This window comes from Amblyomma maculatum, chromosome 11 (genome assembly GCF_055883805.1).
Source record: "Amblyomma maculatum isolate TAMU_Amacu chromosome 11, ASM5588380v1, whole genome shotgun sequence".
Taxonomy (NCBI): domain Eukaryota; kingdom Metazoa; phylum Arthropoda; class Arachnida; order Ixodida; family Ixodidae; genus Amblyomma; species Amblyomma maculatum.
Genome location: NC_139354.1, coordinates 124,490,742 through 124,507,125, shown reverse-complemented (window position 1 = coordinate 124,507,125; position 16,384 = coordinate 124,490,742). Strand labels below are relative to the sequence as shown.

Here is a 16,384-nt window from a genome sequence, read left to right as displayed (position 1 = left end):
GTTCTGGGGGTTACTGGTAAATATGAGAAAACACAGAAACGCTCCAATAATCGCCCTGAGTTCAACGGACCAATTAAGAGTTGTTACATCAAGCACGCAGGTACTCCGAAGTGGAGACTTACAGTTTACCATTATTCCTCAAGAGGTTATAGTCTAAGGCTGCGCTAACAAATACAAAAGGTACACTAGGCGAAACGTTCAAATTTTCAGTTATTTTTCATTTCTGTAAGCTGCATGTTCGTTTAGGTCCATGTCTACATACATAACCAGAATATAATATTGCAGTTAAAAGTGAAAGACAACAAAAACGCCCAGCAGCTTACCAAGCGTCTCACAGGCGTCAAATCACTCCTCCTATCTGTACAAATGGCCCAACATTTCCTATCGGAGAAGAATGCCGATAGGACGCTTAAAACGACCGTTATCAGTCGATAAATAATTTAAAATGCTGCTCATAACTCCCGTCTGACCTGGGGATTCTTTTGTGCAAGTAGAATTGCGGCTCCCTTGAGCATGTTTTTGCACTTATGTCTGAAGGCAAAGTTTCAGGATCTTAGATTGGTGAGTTTTGAGGACTACCAGCGGGTGGTGGACTCGGGCTGTGCTGCAATAACAACCTAATATGTAAAAACAAAAAGCCGTTGCTTTTTGCGATTAAGTTTTATACGACGGGCTTAACACTCCGTGGCTATCAATCCTTAAAAAATTAGTGGCGGATTACATGTCTCGCAAGGACTTCTTTTAGGCATAAGGGGCACCAAGTAGATGCGTTTTTAATCGGATATGTTAAGCCAAGCACAAGTTGTAGCGAATACGCCTCTCTTTTCTGTGACCAATTTTATTGGCTGTTTTATTTTTCTTGCGCAACATGAACATGCACCACAAAACGCTTCTGTCATCCCACATAAATAAATCTTGCTCATTGAAAATGCAGACAGACTAGCTCAGTATTCCACCGCACAGCATCTTTCCTCAATTAGGCACCACCATTATTCTAGAAGTCAAACACACCTTCATCCACCTTCATTAATATCACATTGCATGCCGAAGTCACTGGAGACATTGCGCGAATTTCAACGCGTTCATTGAACAAGGTGACAAAGCGAGTTGTTAGTTCGACGTTATGAAGTACCGGATATACGGAGACTCGTAAATTTATAAATTTTGGCTTTCACATAACGCGTTTACCAACAATCTCGTATTATTAAGTTGATTTATTCGGAACGTGCTTATTGTAATGGCATATATAAATGCAGATTATTAAATTTGGTACACGTGTAAAACATGCTTAAAACGATCTCATATCGTAGTTCTTTAAATTATATTATTTTGCATACTCTGAAGTCTGCAATGTCATAAAGTGTCGCTTATTTTAAGGAAGGATATGCTCCCAGTTGCCGTCCAAAATGCCCGGATGGTTCTCATAAAGAAATGTCCTACAGGAACTACACGCCTTGCATTGTGAGTACTTCTCCATCTCACGGAACGCTTCGTGGCTGAAATGTCCAGAAAATATTTCAGCGAAAAACACATGAGTGAACGCATGCCCTGACAATGATTTTAAAATTTGCCGCAACCAGAATTTCAAAAACGAACTTTATTATGAGTAAGCAGCATCGCAGTTAGGATATACCTTACTTCACTTGGGCGCTGTCCCATTAGACAGGAATTTCAGTTAGCGTGAAATATTTGAGTTGTATCCTAATTTATATTGTGTGTGTGTCAGGCAACACGACTAGAGTAGTCAAAATTTACTACAGCAATAGAGTCGTGCTTTTGTATGACGCGTGCTGCTTCTTGAATCACTTCACCTCAAAGGTAGAGTGGAATGAGCAATTGTGGCACTGACGACACCATTGAAATTTGAATTGTGATGACCCGCAAAATCATACCAGGAGTGTTTCTCTCTTTTCATCCCAGCAGGGGTGTGCGCATTTCTTTTCAAGACAAAACGCAAGAAGCCAACTCACTGCCTTGTATTAGTGCGCGTTACAGACGACTAGGTTGTCAAAACTTTCACAGCCATTCGCTACAACATTCCTCGAAGCTTACGTCGCTTCACTGCATTTATACCCTAGAGACCAAAACAAAATGAACAACAAACTTGCTTTAAAATCTTTATCGTTTTTGGTGAACAACGTAATGCACGTACGGCTCTCTCTTTCGGATGATTAAACGCAAGCTGACCACCCTGGTCATGTGCTAAATGTTACTTAAGCGTTGAACGCAAGCTGCCACCGGAGTGATTTAGAAAGAGGAGACTCGCATGCGAGCGCCTTTACGTTTTTGAGATAGATGACGCTTATCGGAACACTTGATTTGGAAAGTGCATTCCCACATTTAATTGAGGCTTGAAGCGAGCGCCTGGACATTTTGGAACGATTACGTGGTAAATTAGTCACTGCCTCTAATATTTATGTTGCTGTGATCATGCGTTCACCCAGTATTGAGTCAGCGACTAAACTCTGCTCAGGCCCTCTGATTGGTTTCAAAAGACCGTGCCTAGTTTACCAAAAACTGTCATATTGAGGAATGCGACGGAATAAAGTTTGGGATGTATTTAGGGGCTGAGAGTCAAATTTACTCCACTCATCGTTCCTTTTTTTAAATTTATTCTCTTCAATTCGTAATCAAATTTGTATGTTTTACATTGTCGGGCCCTTTTCAGCGCACTCACAGATAATGAATGTTATGTATATCTTCCTTCAAATTCAAATTCGAAATTATGCACCGGCTCCTCGCCGAGTCCGCCCCCTCGTTCGATACATTTTAGATGTATTAATGTATCTTCTTCATTTTATTTGCTTGTTACCAATGGCTCTTCGGTGCTTAAGTTTTTATTGAACCATAAGTAACAAAGTCTCGGTGCTACTAAGATTCAAGTGATGCTTTATGATAGTCTCACATATACCCTTTTTGCACATAACCGGATGTTATAAATACTATGTGCGAGAAAAATATTGGTACCAAGGATACGCATTGCGCGTCCGCATGTCTTGAAGAAGGCCTTGGATGGAGCCCCGTAAATTTATTCTATTGAATGCCGTATTTTGAGACACGTTTTTGCAGATTATTGTTGTGGTAACTGCGACGATAGTGCTTTCCGATTTAATAAATTGTAATAGTTACTGCTGAAGGCCACACAGAAATCCCAGTATACCATTATTTGGGGTTCGTGGAGTGGCCAAAACATGAATTTTCGAGCTACCGTATGGCTTGTATGACGACATGTACCTAATTTTGGTGAACAAAATATGTCTCAGTGAGTGCTTTTTCATCCACCCCTAGAGTCCTTCCCAGCTTTTTATAATTGGAAAATATACCTTTCCAACAGTGTCATATAAGACTAATAGCATACATTCAGGTACTATCCCTGCTCTTATTATCTTACAATTCATGCATTCAAACCATAAATTATTAGCGTAGTCGGTTACTCCCCTTGTTGCTTTTTATAGGTTTCTGGCCAACGCAATAAGCCTACAAATTTTAAAATATTGGACGAAGATACTTTGCATTTGTGTATGAAGCTTTCTTCATGCATCTCACGGATAAAATCTTTCAGTCGCAGACTCCAGATATCGGCTGTTTCAGCACTCACTGCAAGTAAACCTATGAACTGAGAGTATTTTGAGCGATAGTAAATTGTATATTTCACAACTACCTCACGTTCGCAGACATTTTACAACGGAAACAAGCCAGGAGTCGCCGGTTTTTGCATCAATGGAGAATGCGAACGTAACGATGACATAGGTAAGCGTGATATTCTGCCGAATGTATGTGTGCGTATATATATATATATATATATATATATATATATATATATATATATATATATTATAACGAGCACCCTTATTTCCCCTTAATTGATCTGCTCATATATATATATATATATATATATATATATATATATATATATATATATATATATATATATATATATATATAGCATAAGTAAATAGACGTACTTGGTTGCTAGAGGTTACATAAAAGGGAAAAATTGCTTCATACTGTTTCCAAGTTTATTTGTAGTCGACGTTTCGGCAGGAGCCCTGCCTTTCTCAAGACTGAGGTTACATGATTCTTGTTCGTTTTCTTATAGCGTTGGCAAGGGGTGATACAAACAGAATATGGGCACATACAGGTGAATCAGCTGGACACGCACAACACACACATACACACACAGGTGCGGAGAGCAGGCTAGGCCCAAAGGGTCATCAACCCAAGGCACCGGCCGCCGGGAGTCATCTGTATACAATACACAATACAGGCAGCCGCGCAACAACCTTGAAAAAAAAGAAAGAAAGATAGAAGAAGAAGAAGAAGAAAAAAGGAGGGAGAACGTGTTTGCTGCAGGAGAAAATTATTTTTCTTGTTCTCACTAAAAGATGGGAGCGCCCAGTGTGATGAAAGAACCAGGTGGACATTGCTGGTTAGAAGAAGCTGACAGCGGCGAGTAAAGTTCGAGCAACTCGCGACGAGAGATGAACCTCAAAGAAAGAATAAGAAGAAAAAAAAATTAATATGTGGGACAGTAGAATGGTGAAATACTTCGAGGTTTTCGCTAAAAGATGTGAGCGCCCAGCTTGAAGAAGTTTTTTACAAGAAATGGGATGTGGAGGGTATCAAAGAAGCGGAAAAAAAAAGGGGGAAGAGGGGGAAGGAAAAAAAAACGAGGAAAAACTGTAAAGGGATAATGATTGATATATGTGCATAGCATTAAACTTGCAAGGCTCGTAAGGACGACATTGCCCCAATGTTTTCATTTATCCCAGTATTAATTGTCCTAAACTTGTAAATAAAGTATGACTCTCGCTGCTCCCGCTCCCGTGTATTATTGAATCCCCCCTGAAGAACTGTTAGTTTGACTGAGTCGAATTAGTGCTGTTTCTGGTTGATATGTTTTGAAAAAAGGAAGGTTGGGCAAAGAGCGGACATCAGCTCGGTGATTATGAAACCGCATTCGTAGAGGAGTAGCTGTCTGGAATATGTGCGCGTGAAAGATATGCTACGATGGACAGATTAGGTTACTAATTTATGTGATTATCGAAGTAAAAATAAAAAAAGACATAAATTACAATCCCCAATGATTTACTTGGCCTCGCCGACTGCTGGCTTTTTTCTTCATGTATTATAACGAGCACCCTGATTTCCCTTTCATTTATTTATTTCTTTAAATGGATCACATAAAATGTTGATTTACCTTTCCCTTTTTGTTAAAATTCTTGTTTGAAAGAGATTAATACAATGCAGTAGTGATAGGAGCAAGAAAGACTGATGCGAACAAAACAACTAATAAGACTGTTTATACACTTGAACCGGCTTATAGAGCCACCAGTTCGAAGACAATACGAAGAAAAGAAAGAACAAACATGTCATCCAACTGTTACATGAATAATGTGTTGCTCCAGACTTTCCCTGTAATGTTTAACCGTTTCATGGGCATTTAGGAACAACCCTTTTCCTCTCAAGTGCATGGTCGGAATGGTAATACACTTTAAAAATTTGGAATGGTCTGAGCTTCTGCCATCAATCTTGTGTTGGTGTCACAGCATTTGTGCAGAACAGCTGCTCTTTCAAGGGCAGGTGTGCAGTTCATTGCTTACCTCACCCGAGTTTCGATATGTGTCTGAGATTGATTTAGTGATATATATCCTGCTCTCCGAGACCTCACTTCTAAAAGGTTGAGTTCAAGTACGTTGAAAGAAACTCCAAAAAACGATCTCAAATTTTTTTCATACAGTGTGAAGGTCATATTGTCTCTCAACGAAGTTTAATATTTATTGGTACCGGTGTCGCATCAGTCTTGAATTATATTGTCACGTAATGGTGAGAAGGCCGTTGACAGCAAACGAAGAGACAGGTTTGATGGTACTGAAATAAACCTTTATTGGGCTGACTTGCGCCCGCAAAAGAACTGTGCAACTCGGCGGCGGCGAAAGCAACAAACGTGCTGGTCGATCGTCGAACAAAGAATGCCCGTCGCACTCGTCAACGCTCAATATAAAGGCTGCTCAGAACAATCTAGATAACGTCGCAAACAGCTACCAGCACAGGCTGGAACATTGTAGAACGATACCCGAGTGTCCGGAATCTCCGAGACAGATCTCGGTGCATCTTGCGCAATAACGAAAACTGATAAAGGTGCGACTAGCGACATCGATCATTAACAAACAAAGAATACGAACTGCTACGCGACCTAGAATCAGAGTGATAAGGCCGTATGCCGGCGGCCGTTAAAAACAACAAATACTGTTTTGAAGGTTTCGCGGCATTACTCCCCCCTTAATAAAAAAAAACATCGCCTCGATGTTCCAGAACAAAGAAACTTAAACATAAACACTCCGAAGTTTAAACACCACAGATTCTTTAACGCACGTAATATGGCCTCAGTCGTACAGCATGTACAATTTCTGGGCGTGCGCGCTGCCGTTGTGATGCTGACGTTTCGTCGGGAATGACCTCATAGTCCAGTGGTCCGACGCGGCGAATGATTTTGTACGGCCGAAAGTATCGACGCAACAACTTTTCACTAAGTCCGCGACGGCGAATTGGTGTCGAAACCCACACTTGTTCTCCTGGATTGCACCTGCGTAGCCCCTTCGTAAGTGTTTCGTCGGTTGTTGGTGCGCTGTTGGTATTTGATACGCAGCCGTGCGAGTCGTCGGGCTTCCTCTGCACGTTGCAAGTAGGCGGCGACGTCAAGGTTGTCCTCGCATTGCACGTGGGCCTTGGTGTCCGACCTCGGCTCCGTCGTTTCTTCTGGTCATGGCCGGGACATACCGTTGTTACTTTGCTGGGCGGCGGTGTCGGCTTGCACTCTAGTCGTGTTGTCGTCGATATAATCGTGTGGAGCGGCGATGAAATGGTTGCGTCGTTGTTAGTTGTCGTCGGCGGCGGAGGATCTTCTTTTCGCTGTTGAGCAACCTTACCTCCAAAGGTTGCTGCCTTTAGTTTCCCCTACGGGGGCTAGGAGACCGTCCTTGCACGTAACCGCGGCCCGGCGACGCAAATCGGGCATTGTACGGTGATGGGGAGCGTGACAGACGCTTTGGCGATGAGTGCTCTCCGCTACGCAGGAGATCATTGATTTCCTGTGGTCGCTCGCCAGGACGGGGTCTTGGATCGACAGCGAAACCATGGATGCCGATCCGCCTGTACAGGCAGTGACGGCGGATGTGTCCTGCCTCACCACAATGGAATCAGAGCGGTCGGCCGTTAGATGTCCTCCAGGCGTCGCATCCCCTGGGGCCCGGAGATCGTTGGTAGACCTGAGGGGCGAGGGCCAAGGGGCGGCCCTCGGAAGCAGGACGGCAGCGACGAGGGCTTGGCAGGTCGCGTCGGCTTGGGAGGTCGCGTCTGGGTGCAGGACGACATAATGCAGCTGCATAGTCATCGCTACTGATTCATGCTATGGAGCCGTCGGAGTTGTCGCCTTAGGAACGCCCAGCGCACGCTGAACTTCTTCACGGACGACGTCCGCGAGCGTCGCCACTTGGGGTTGTTGCGATGATGGTAGCATTCGGCGGAGCTCCTCTCGCACGATCTCCTAGATGAGGTCACGAATGTTCTCTCCGCTTGCAGATGCGTTGGGGTAGTTGGTTGAGCAGTCCGGCTGAAGTGGTCGCTCGTAGTGGCGCATCCGGGTGGCCAACGTCTTCTCGATAGTAGACGCCTTCGTTTCAAATTCCGCCACGGTTGTTGGCGGATTTCAGACAAGACTTGCAAAAAGCGATTCTTTGACGCCACGCATTAAAAATTTTACTCTCTCACCTTCGGTCATGTTAGGGTCGGTGCGGCGAAAGAGGCGCTTCATCTCCTCAACGTATGCCAGGACAGGCTCGTCAGTAAGTTGAAGTCTTGACTGAAGGAGGGCGTGAGCTCTTTCCTTTCGGACAGAACCTATAAAGGCCATCAAGAACTGTGCTCCGAATATCCCCCAATCCCTAAAAGAAGACACCCGATTTTCAAACCAAACTCGGCCATGCCCTTGAACAAAATAGACCTGCCTGAGGTTCGCAGCGTCGTTCCAACCGTTGAATTCTGCCACACGGTCGAAAATGTCCATCCAGTCTCCAGCCTCTTCATCCGGTCATCCGTGGAAGCAGGGGGGCACACCGGGTTGAACAAAAACAACCGCTGCTGTAGTAGGCTGGGCGATTGTCAGCGTCGATGCCTTCCGACATCGAATGGGGTCAGGCAGCAGACCGCGTTCGGTTTGTAGGCCATGAGGTTGGCGGCTGGCTCGGTGACCTGTAGGCTGGTCTTCAAAGGCGACCGGAACACGGCTTGGGTCTTCGCTTAAAGGATCAAAGGCAGTCCTCCACAAGATGTCACGTAGTGGTGACGAGGTCGACGACACAAATGAAGGGTCGATGATTGCACTAAAGAAACTCTTTATTAGGCTGACTTGCGCCCGCAAAAGAACTAAGCAACTCGGCGGCGGCGATAGCAACAAACGTGCTGGTCGATCGTCGAACAAAGAATGCCCGTCGCACTCGTCAACGCTCAATTTAAAGGCTGCTCAGAACAATCTAGATAACGTTGCAAACAGCTACCAGCAGAGGCTGAAACATTGTAGAAAGATACACGAGTGCCCGGAATCTTCGGGATATATCTCGGTGCATCTTGTGCTACAACAAAACTGATAAAAATGTGACTCGCGACATCGAGCATTGACAAACAAAGAATACGGAACTGCTACGCGATCCAGAATCAGAGCGATAAGGCTGTATGACGGCGGCCGTTAAAAAACAACAAATACTGTTTTGAAGGTGTCACGGCAATATGTCTGAGACTGCAAGTTTCAGGATTAGTGAACCGACTGTGATATAAGCCAGGGTCTTTAGGTTTATGGATGCCATCCTTGCAGTTCTGAATAATGTCAGAGGGTGTTTTGAGACATAAATGTGTGACATATAAGAGACAAGGTTGACGACTGAACATGTTGTTAATGGTTCATATTTCACCAGCCAGAGAACGAGAAACAGGAAAGAAGAGGACAGCACAAGGCTGAACTAGCAACTGAATGTTTATTGAACAGAAGGAAACAACGAGTACTCCTTCCGAACGTTCAGCCTTGTCCTGTCCTCTTCTTTCCTGTGTCTCATCCTTTGGCTGGTTAAATATGAACATAAAAGACACTTTGAGAAATAAGAGGGTGTTTCGAGACATGTTTACTCTCTACCTTCAAAAGGCAAAAGTAATCATTCAGTGCCCACAGTGCCCACATTTCCACATTGTCTGGTTTTGTGCATGCATTTCAGCCATAAATATTTATGCTGAGCCTAAGAGCTAAGGGGCAACAAGCCTGTTCTTGTGCATTTCTCGTCACATTCGAAATTAGTAAATACACCGATAGTAAGTTCTTGTTTCATGAGCAGTCTTGAAAAATCATGCGCACACCAACAGGAAGATGGATTTCAGAGCCAAATGGGCCGTTTTAAAAGGAGCCAGGTAAACAGCGAAACTTTTAAATGCTGTAGCAGAGAGTGTTCTGCTATCAGGAAGCAACTCAAAGCAAATAAGTGTCAAGTGAAGGTGTCTATGATACCGTCTTTACAAGCTGGGCAGAACGAGAGAAAGAAAATGGCCACACAGTAAAAAAAGCTCTAAACAGGGGTTGAGGAGAAGCCTCAGTTCGCAAGACGAAGCAACGTTTTGACAAGAGGACTTGTATTCGTCTGGGTGCAGATGAAGACAAGTCTTCTTATCGAAATGTTGGCTCGAATTGCGAACTGAGGCTCTCCCTCAAACCTTGTTCACTGCTTACATATTGTGTCTACATACTGTATCACACCACCTAAAAAAGAATGGAAAGAAAGCATGAAATGATGCTGTCCAGAAACGATATTCCTGAGACAATTATAGAACCCGTCTGTGTATCCATACAGTGCCCGTGTCAGCTAACCTGCAAAAAAATGTTTGTTCCCTTGTCATGTGGAAATATCTATATCAGCCAGAGGAAGGTGTCTAAACACTAGGCTGCAAGCGACTAGAAGGATCTGAAAGAAGTCAACTTCGTGGGCTCAGACAAACTTGCAGCATGTGTAAGATCTGCACACTTGCCCTTGAAAGAACGGCTGTTCTGTTCAAGTGCTATGACACCCCCACAAGAGTAATAGAAAAACCTCAGGCCTTTTCAAATTTTCTTGATAATCAAGTCAGCACACCGCCCGAGCACCTGAGGAGAAGAGTTGTTTTAAACACCAGTGAGCAGGATATGTTAGACTGGGATGAAGGGGCTGTTATTCATCTTGGGCGCCGGCAGAAGGATGCAAAAGGGGCATTCTTTAGGAAGCTTCACCGCACGGTCGTAACTGAATTGTTCGCGCAGTGAAGTATCTACAAGATGTGACGGGGCCATTTGCGAAGAGGGACCACTATAACCGCGGCGTACTGCGAAAAGCGTCATGCACTGACGATTCTGGTAAGCATAGGTTGTAATCAGTGGGGCTCTTATATGCATTGATGCGATATTCTTCCCAAGTGTAAAGGTATAATGTAAAGCAAATTGTCTGGATGTATTTTATCCCAGTGAAATCGGAACCGAAACTACATGAACTTTGTGTTTTTCATTTCTTCAATGCCGTTGTTGAAGTGCTGGGCCCCGTCACTTTATTCAATGCCTCGTATTTACCATTGATCGCTGTGCCGGATGTTACGAAGATGTGCTGTGTTCAGCCTGCGAGCACAACTGTAGTAGGACGTTCGCTCGTGTAGTGCTCTCGTAATGTGATATTGCACGTAAAGGGCCATTTCTAGATTTACTAACTTCTCAGTGTGTGTGCTTCATTGTGCTGTGCTCTGGCTAAAGGATAGGAGCCCTGTGCCCAGTTTGAAAGGATAGGAAGGAGGAGGCCTGGACAGTTCTATTTAATGCGTCTGCAAGTTGCATCTGCCAGATATGCAGCAGTATTTTTGCTGAACCTGGATAAAGGCGAACTGATGTCTGCATGACTACGCACTTGTCTTTAGTGGTAAGCAATGTTTACAATCTCAATTTAAAGTACTTGTGCAGATTGCGAAGTAAGACAAGTTAGAGAGTCAACTTATTGTATCGTATGGCTGATGTGTCTTTACAGCCTCTAGATACTGTTGTAGGCGCTTCATTTCAACTGCCGTAGAGGGGTCAAGTGAGCTGTGGGTTAAAGTCTCGGCGATTTGATGCGAGAATGCGTCGTGCAGAAAGGCTGCAGCATTAGTATAGACCCCGTCGTTTTGTATTAAAAAAATGCTACCGTGTGTGTGCAATGCTTTTTGTGACTTCACCTTCAGCAAGAGGCAGATTTGTTTTTTAAATTGAAATGCTTGAAGTTATGCAGTACTTTGCTCAAGTCTGTTTCTTGTTCTACGCATTTCGGCACGTGCTAGTTCCCTTATTCTTGTATATTCGTTCGTATGGGTACATGTACACCTGTTCTAGCTTCAATTTATAGTTGGTGATCAAGATAACTGTAGTACTTTGTAGACATAGGTACTCAGAGAACTTTAAATGCATGCACGTTATTAGCAGTCTTATTTGACTGCTGGATCCTTCCAAGCTAGGATTGCGATCCTGTTGCTATTACAAAGAAAGGTACATTTCTCTGCGTCTGGATTTATGTTTTCCATCGCATGAGCACTTTTTTTATGCTCATCTTGTGTCCAGTTGCCTGGACTGTAGGTTCTGACAATTTGATTGCGCCGGCTTTGTTACTGATTTTGTGCTTACTATGGTTTTGGACAGGCATTGAGAGATTTTGCTCAGCATGATGATCATGCTGCCAAAACTAAGACAAGTCGCCATTGTCGAAATGCTGACTCGGCTTGCGAACTCAGGCTCCCCTACAACCGTTGCTTAAAGCTCTTTCATGCGGTAGACATCTCATTTCTTTTGTTCTACCTTTGTTTTTATGGGTCGCATAAAATGTTGAGTTACCTTTCTCTTTTTCTTAAAATGTTTTCTTGATACAGAATAATACAGTGCAGTAGTGATAGAGGCCAGGAAGACTGATGCGAACAAAACATCTAACGATGCTGTTTGTAGACTTAAAGAAGCTTATAGAGCCACCAGTTCGAAGGCAATACAAAGAGAAGAAACAGAAAACACGTATTGCAAATGTTATATGATTATTTGTTTCCTCCAATCCTTCCCTGTAATAATTGAACAGGTTCATAGACATTTAGGAATAACCCTTTTCGACTAAATACATAGACGGCATGGTAATACACTTGAAACTTTTGACATCGCCTGAGCTTCTGCCATCAGTCTTATGTTGGTGTCACAACATTAGTGCAGAACAGCTGTTTTTTAAACGGCTGGTGTTCAGTTCTTACACTTGCAGCAGTGTTTGCTTACCTCACCTGAGTTTCGATCTGCATCTAATGTTTCTTGAGTAATAGATATTCGGTTCTTCGAAACCTCACTTCTCAAAGGTGGAGTTCATGTATGTTGATAGCAACTCTGAAAAATCTCTATCTTTGTTCATACAGTGTGAACGTCTTATTTTCTCTCAGCGAAGTGGAATTTGTATTAGTTCATGTGTCGCGCCACTGCTGAGTCATATATATGCCTCTCCGATACTGCAAGTTTCAGGATCAGTGCACCGAGTGCGATGTGTGCCATGGTCGTTAGGGTTATTGAGGCCGTCCTTACAGTTCTGAATGATATCAAAGGTTGTTTTGAGACATAAGTGCCCCACGTTGTAACCGTGTTCACTTCTGCATTCAAACGTTAAAAGTAACTATCCAGTGCAAAGCTGATGGCCACATTAGGTTTCTGGGTTTGTGCTTGCATTTCGGTCCCAAACATGTATGCTGAGCCTAGGAGCTAAGGGGCAAGAAGCCAGTTCTTGTGCATGGCTCGGCACATTGAAAATTAGTAAAGAGACCGATAATAAGTTCTTGTTTCATGAGTTGTAGTGAAACGTCATGCGCACGCAAACAAGAAGATGCGTTTCAGAGCCAACCGCGTCATTTTAAAGAAGCCATGTATCTAGTGAATGGTTTAATTGCTCTAGAATAGAGCTCTCTGCTATCAGAAAGCAACCCAAAGGAAAGCACGGTCAAAGGAAGGTGTCTATGATATTGTATATACAGACTGGGCAGAATGAAACAAGATGCCTACACAGTAAAAAAAAATAACTGAACAGTGGTTGAGGAGAAGCCTCAGTTTGCAAGCCGAAGCAACGTTTTGACAAGAGGCCTTTTCTTCGTCTGGGTGCAGATGAAGACAAGCCTTCTTGTCGAAATGTTGGCTCGGCTTGCGAACTGAGGCTGTCCTTCAAACCTTAATCAGTACTCTTTCTTACTGTGTCTCCATACTGTATCACACAGCCTAAAAAGGATTGGAAAGAAAGCATGAACTAATGTCCAAAAAAGGTAATTTACAACCCGTCTGTGTGGCCAAACGTTTCCCATATCAGCTAAACTGCAAAAAAAGTGTATTTCATTCCCTTGTCATGTGGAAATATCCATACCAGCCAGAGGAAGGTGTCTAAAGACCAGGCTGCAGGAGACTAGAAGGATCTGAAAGAGGTCATCTTGGGTGAGCTCAGCCAAATTTACCGCATGTGTAAGAACTGCACACTTGCCTTTGGAAGAACAGCTGTTCTGTACAAGTGCTGTGATAGCCCCACATGAGTAATAAGCAAGAGCTCAGGCCTTTTCAAATTTCTTTGATAAGTGTGTCACCACATCATCCTTGCACCTGAGAAGAGTTGTTTCTGAGCACCTGTGGGCGTCCACAGAAGGGTGCAAAAGGGGCGTTTGCCCCCCTCCTCCCCCACACATTTGTACCAAAGCAGCCCCCCTGCCCCAAGAAAGAATTCCTGCTGACACACATGGTATACCTCTGTCGCACAGGCAATCTCACTGTCCATTGAGTGAATGGCGATTGACATTTTCCTTGTTCATTGAGATGCACCACTTAAACACAGCGAATTTTAGTGGTCGTAGCGTAGTGAGCGTGTTATCCGACAAATCGAGCCGTGGGTAACAACATCTAGTAAAATTATGAAGTGAAACAGTATAAAACAAGGCGGATATCCCACTAAGTGCTTTATTTAAATTAACGTTCATTCAAAGAAGGGTAGGTAAATACCTCACAGCACCGCATAACCCTTATGCACTGCAGACGAGCAATGCCGGAACGACGACGAAAGATTTGCATTTGCCTCATCCGTTTTGTGCCAGGATGCTGACTCAGCTCGGTGGTTGTCTTCGCTGCATTTGCATTTGGTATCGTTGAAGGCACATATGGGGCTCTTCTTGGTCTTAGCCGTCGCAAAACATGTTAAAAGGCGAACATGAGCGAAATGTTGCAGTGTGCCACGCTCCATATACGAAAATCGTCAGTTTACACCTGAACACCGTACATTATTTAGAGCGATTGTTTTGACTCCCGAAAAACTAGCTGATGAAGTGTTTATTCTAGTGTCAATAAATGATTCCAGAAAACATTTTGCTTTCTAATAATTTTGTCATTTGTTTTTCATCTTAGGGTTATTGCGGGGCTGCTATAACAGTTCCTTGGCATTCGAGTGGTTATTCTTGAACCTCTTGAGTTGATACTGATTGCGTTCAAGCGTCATTGAAAACCGCCGTGTGGAAGTGGCCGATCCCCATTGAGCTCAATCTCCATCAACTCAATGGGCATCGAAACTGCACGTGTGACAGCGGTATAGGTGAGCGCCTGTGTTTGCATCTGTCTTTCTTGTCCCTGCTACTACTGTGTTGTATTATTCTGTATCATGAACCAATATGCTACGCAGTACATACTATTGATTGATGCTGTTCAAATAGCTTCAACCCTCTATATTTTCTTTTTTGTGGAGGCCAAATGATGGTCAGAATTTTTGACTATATGTGGCCATATAGACGTTATATTTAACGAAAGAAGTGTCAAATATGTGCATGCGTGAGGTTGCATTATCTTGTGTTGTTTCAACAAAGTACATTGAATCTATTGTACATTGGTGTCACCTTGTGCCCTTAAACAGTTTAAAGCTGCGATGTGGGGCCTGTCATTCAGCTCACAGGTAGATCTATGAAAGAGTGGACAAGTGAGATAACTCTTAAGTATTTTCCCGTTTTCAGTTATTAAAAAATACTGTTTTTCTTCTTTATGCAACCGTAATACCAAATCAGACGTGCCATGATTATAGCAAAACACAGTGGTTGCTTTTATGCTTAAACTTCAGTTCGAGGTGAACAGGCTTGGGCATTCACAATAATTTGAAGCTGTTTTTGACAGCATTTCATGAGGCTTAATGTTGCTTTCTTTTTGAGAAAAGCTTTCTTCGTTACCCATTTTGTAGTAACTGTGGGGGCCGACATATCGCCTCTGATCAATAGTATACCAGAGAAGTTGGTTTTCAATTATGCAGAGCAAAGCCAATCGCAGATAAAAGGAACTCTCCATTTTATTCTTTTCATTTCTCTAACTTTTTTGCGGGACAAGAACTAAGCATTAGGAAAGTTCCGCTGTGGTTTTCTGTAAGCAGTTCAGTAAGAGGAAGCCGCTTATCTGCAATTATGAATCACTTTGCAAACACAAAAGATGCGTCTGAACTTTCTTCCTTTGGAAACTTAACCGCTGGCTCACCACACATTTTGCTTTTCTAAGTATAAATCGCTACCTGGATTTATTTTTGGAAAAATTGATACATAGTACATGTGTTTCTGCAAAACATTGTTATTCTTCTTGTTAACGTAACCTCCAATGATAACATTGGCTGTAAGACTGCTATTTATGGACTTCCGATACATCGCAGCAAGGCCTAATACATTTGTAATTTGACCCCCTTGATGCTTTTAAGGCTTATAAAAGTGTGAACAAAGAGGTGCAAAGCCAGAAAACAAAGAAGACCACAGAGTTGAAACTGAGGTTTATCAATTTATGCATGAATAGTATGCGAAGGAGAATTGTTTTTTATGCATGCAAAACATCTGAAAAGAAAATCACTTACTGCCGCGTGCAGATATAAGGGTAAACGAATTAATGTTCACTATCTTTCAAACCAGAAGCAGCCTTGATTACAGCTCCAGTGCCAGATTTTAGAGATGGTAGACATATCCTGGGACTGCTAACGACATACATATTCAGTTAGCGTTTCCTTGCTACCCTTTTTCTTTTCTTGGTCAGTAGATGCATAACTGCACACCATGCATTCTTCGATTTATGGCATATGCTTCATCAGACCCATTTTCTTGTGCACAGGAAGTTTTCAACACATATTTAGCAATTATCTTTTCTGTCAATACACAAAGGCCTGCAATTTTGGGGAATTATGAATGTGCATTTACCTTTATTATTGCTCATGGTGACTTCAAAGGGCATGCGGCTAAATAATTAAAGGAAAAAGGTAGGGTCAAAGCCCTTTTTCGAATTTTTTTCACTAGTGCA

The 16,384-nt window shown here is 43.0% G+C and overlaps 1 protein-coding gene across 2 annotated transcripts in view; it reads left to right on the top strand.

Annotated features, from left to right (window-relative positions):
• The window catches only part of LOC146174898 (uncharacterized), a 108,104-nt gene that overhangs the window by 51,422 nt on the left and 40,298 nt on the right, over positions 1-16,384 (top strand). Inside the window, exons 6-8 of one of the 2 annotated variants that reach the window (XM_084583250.1) lie at positions 1,378-1,461; positions 3,675-3,750; positions 10,814-10,930. In XM_084583250.1, the coding sequence (XP_084439376.1) occupies positions 1,378-1,461; positions 3,675-3,750; positions 10,814-10,818 (165 nt within the window). In that variant the 3' untranslated portion in view covers positions 10,819-10,930. Of the gene's footprint in view, positions 1-1,377; positions 1,462-3,674; positions 3,751-10,813; positions 10,931-16,384 lie in introns of those variants that run through there. The other variant, XM_084583249.1, reaches the window with a different exon arrangement.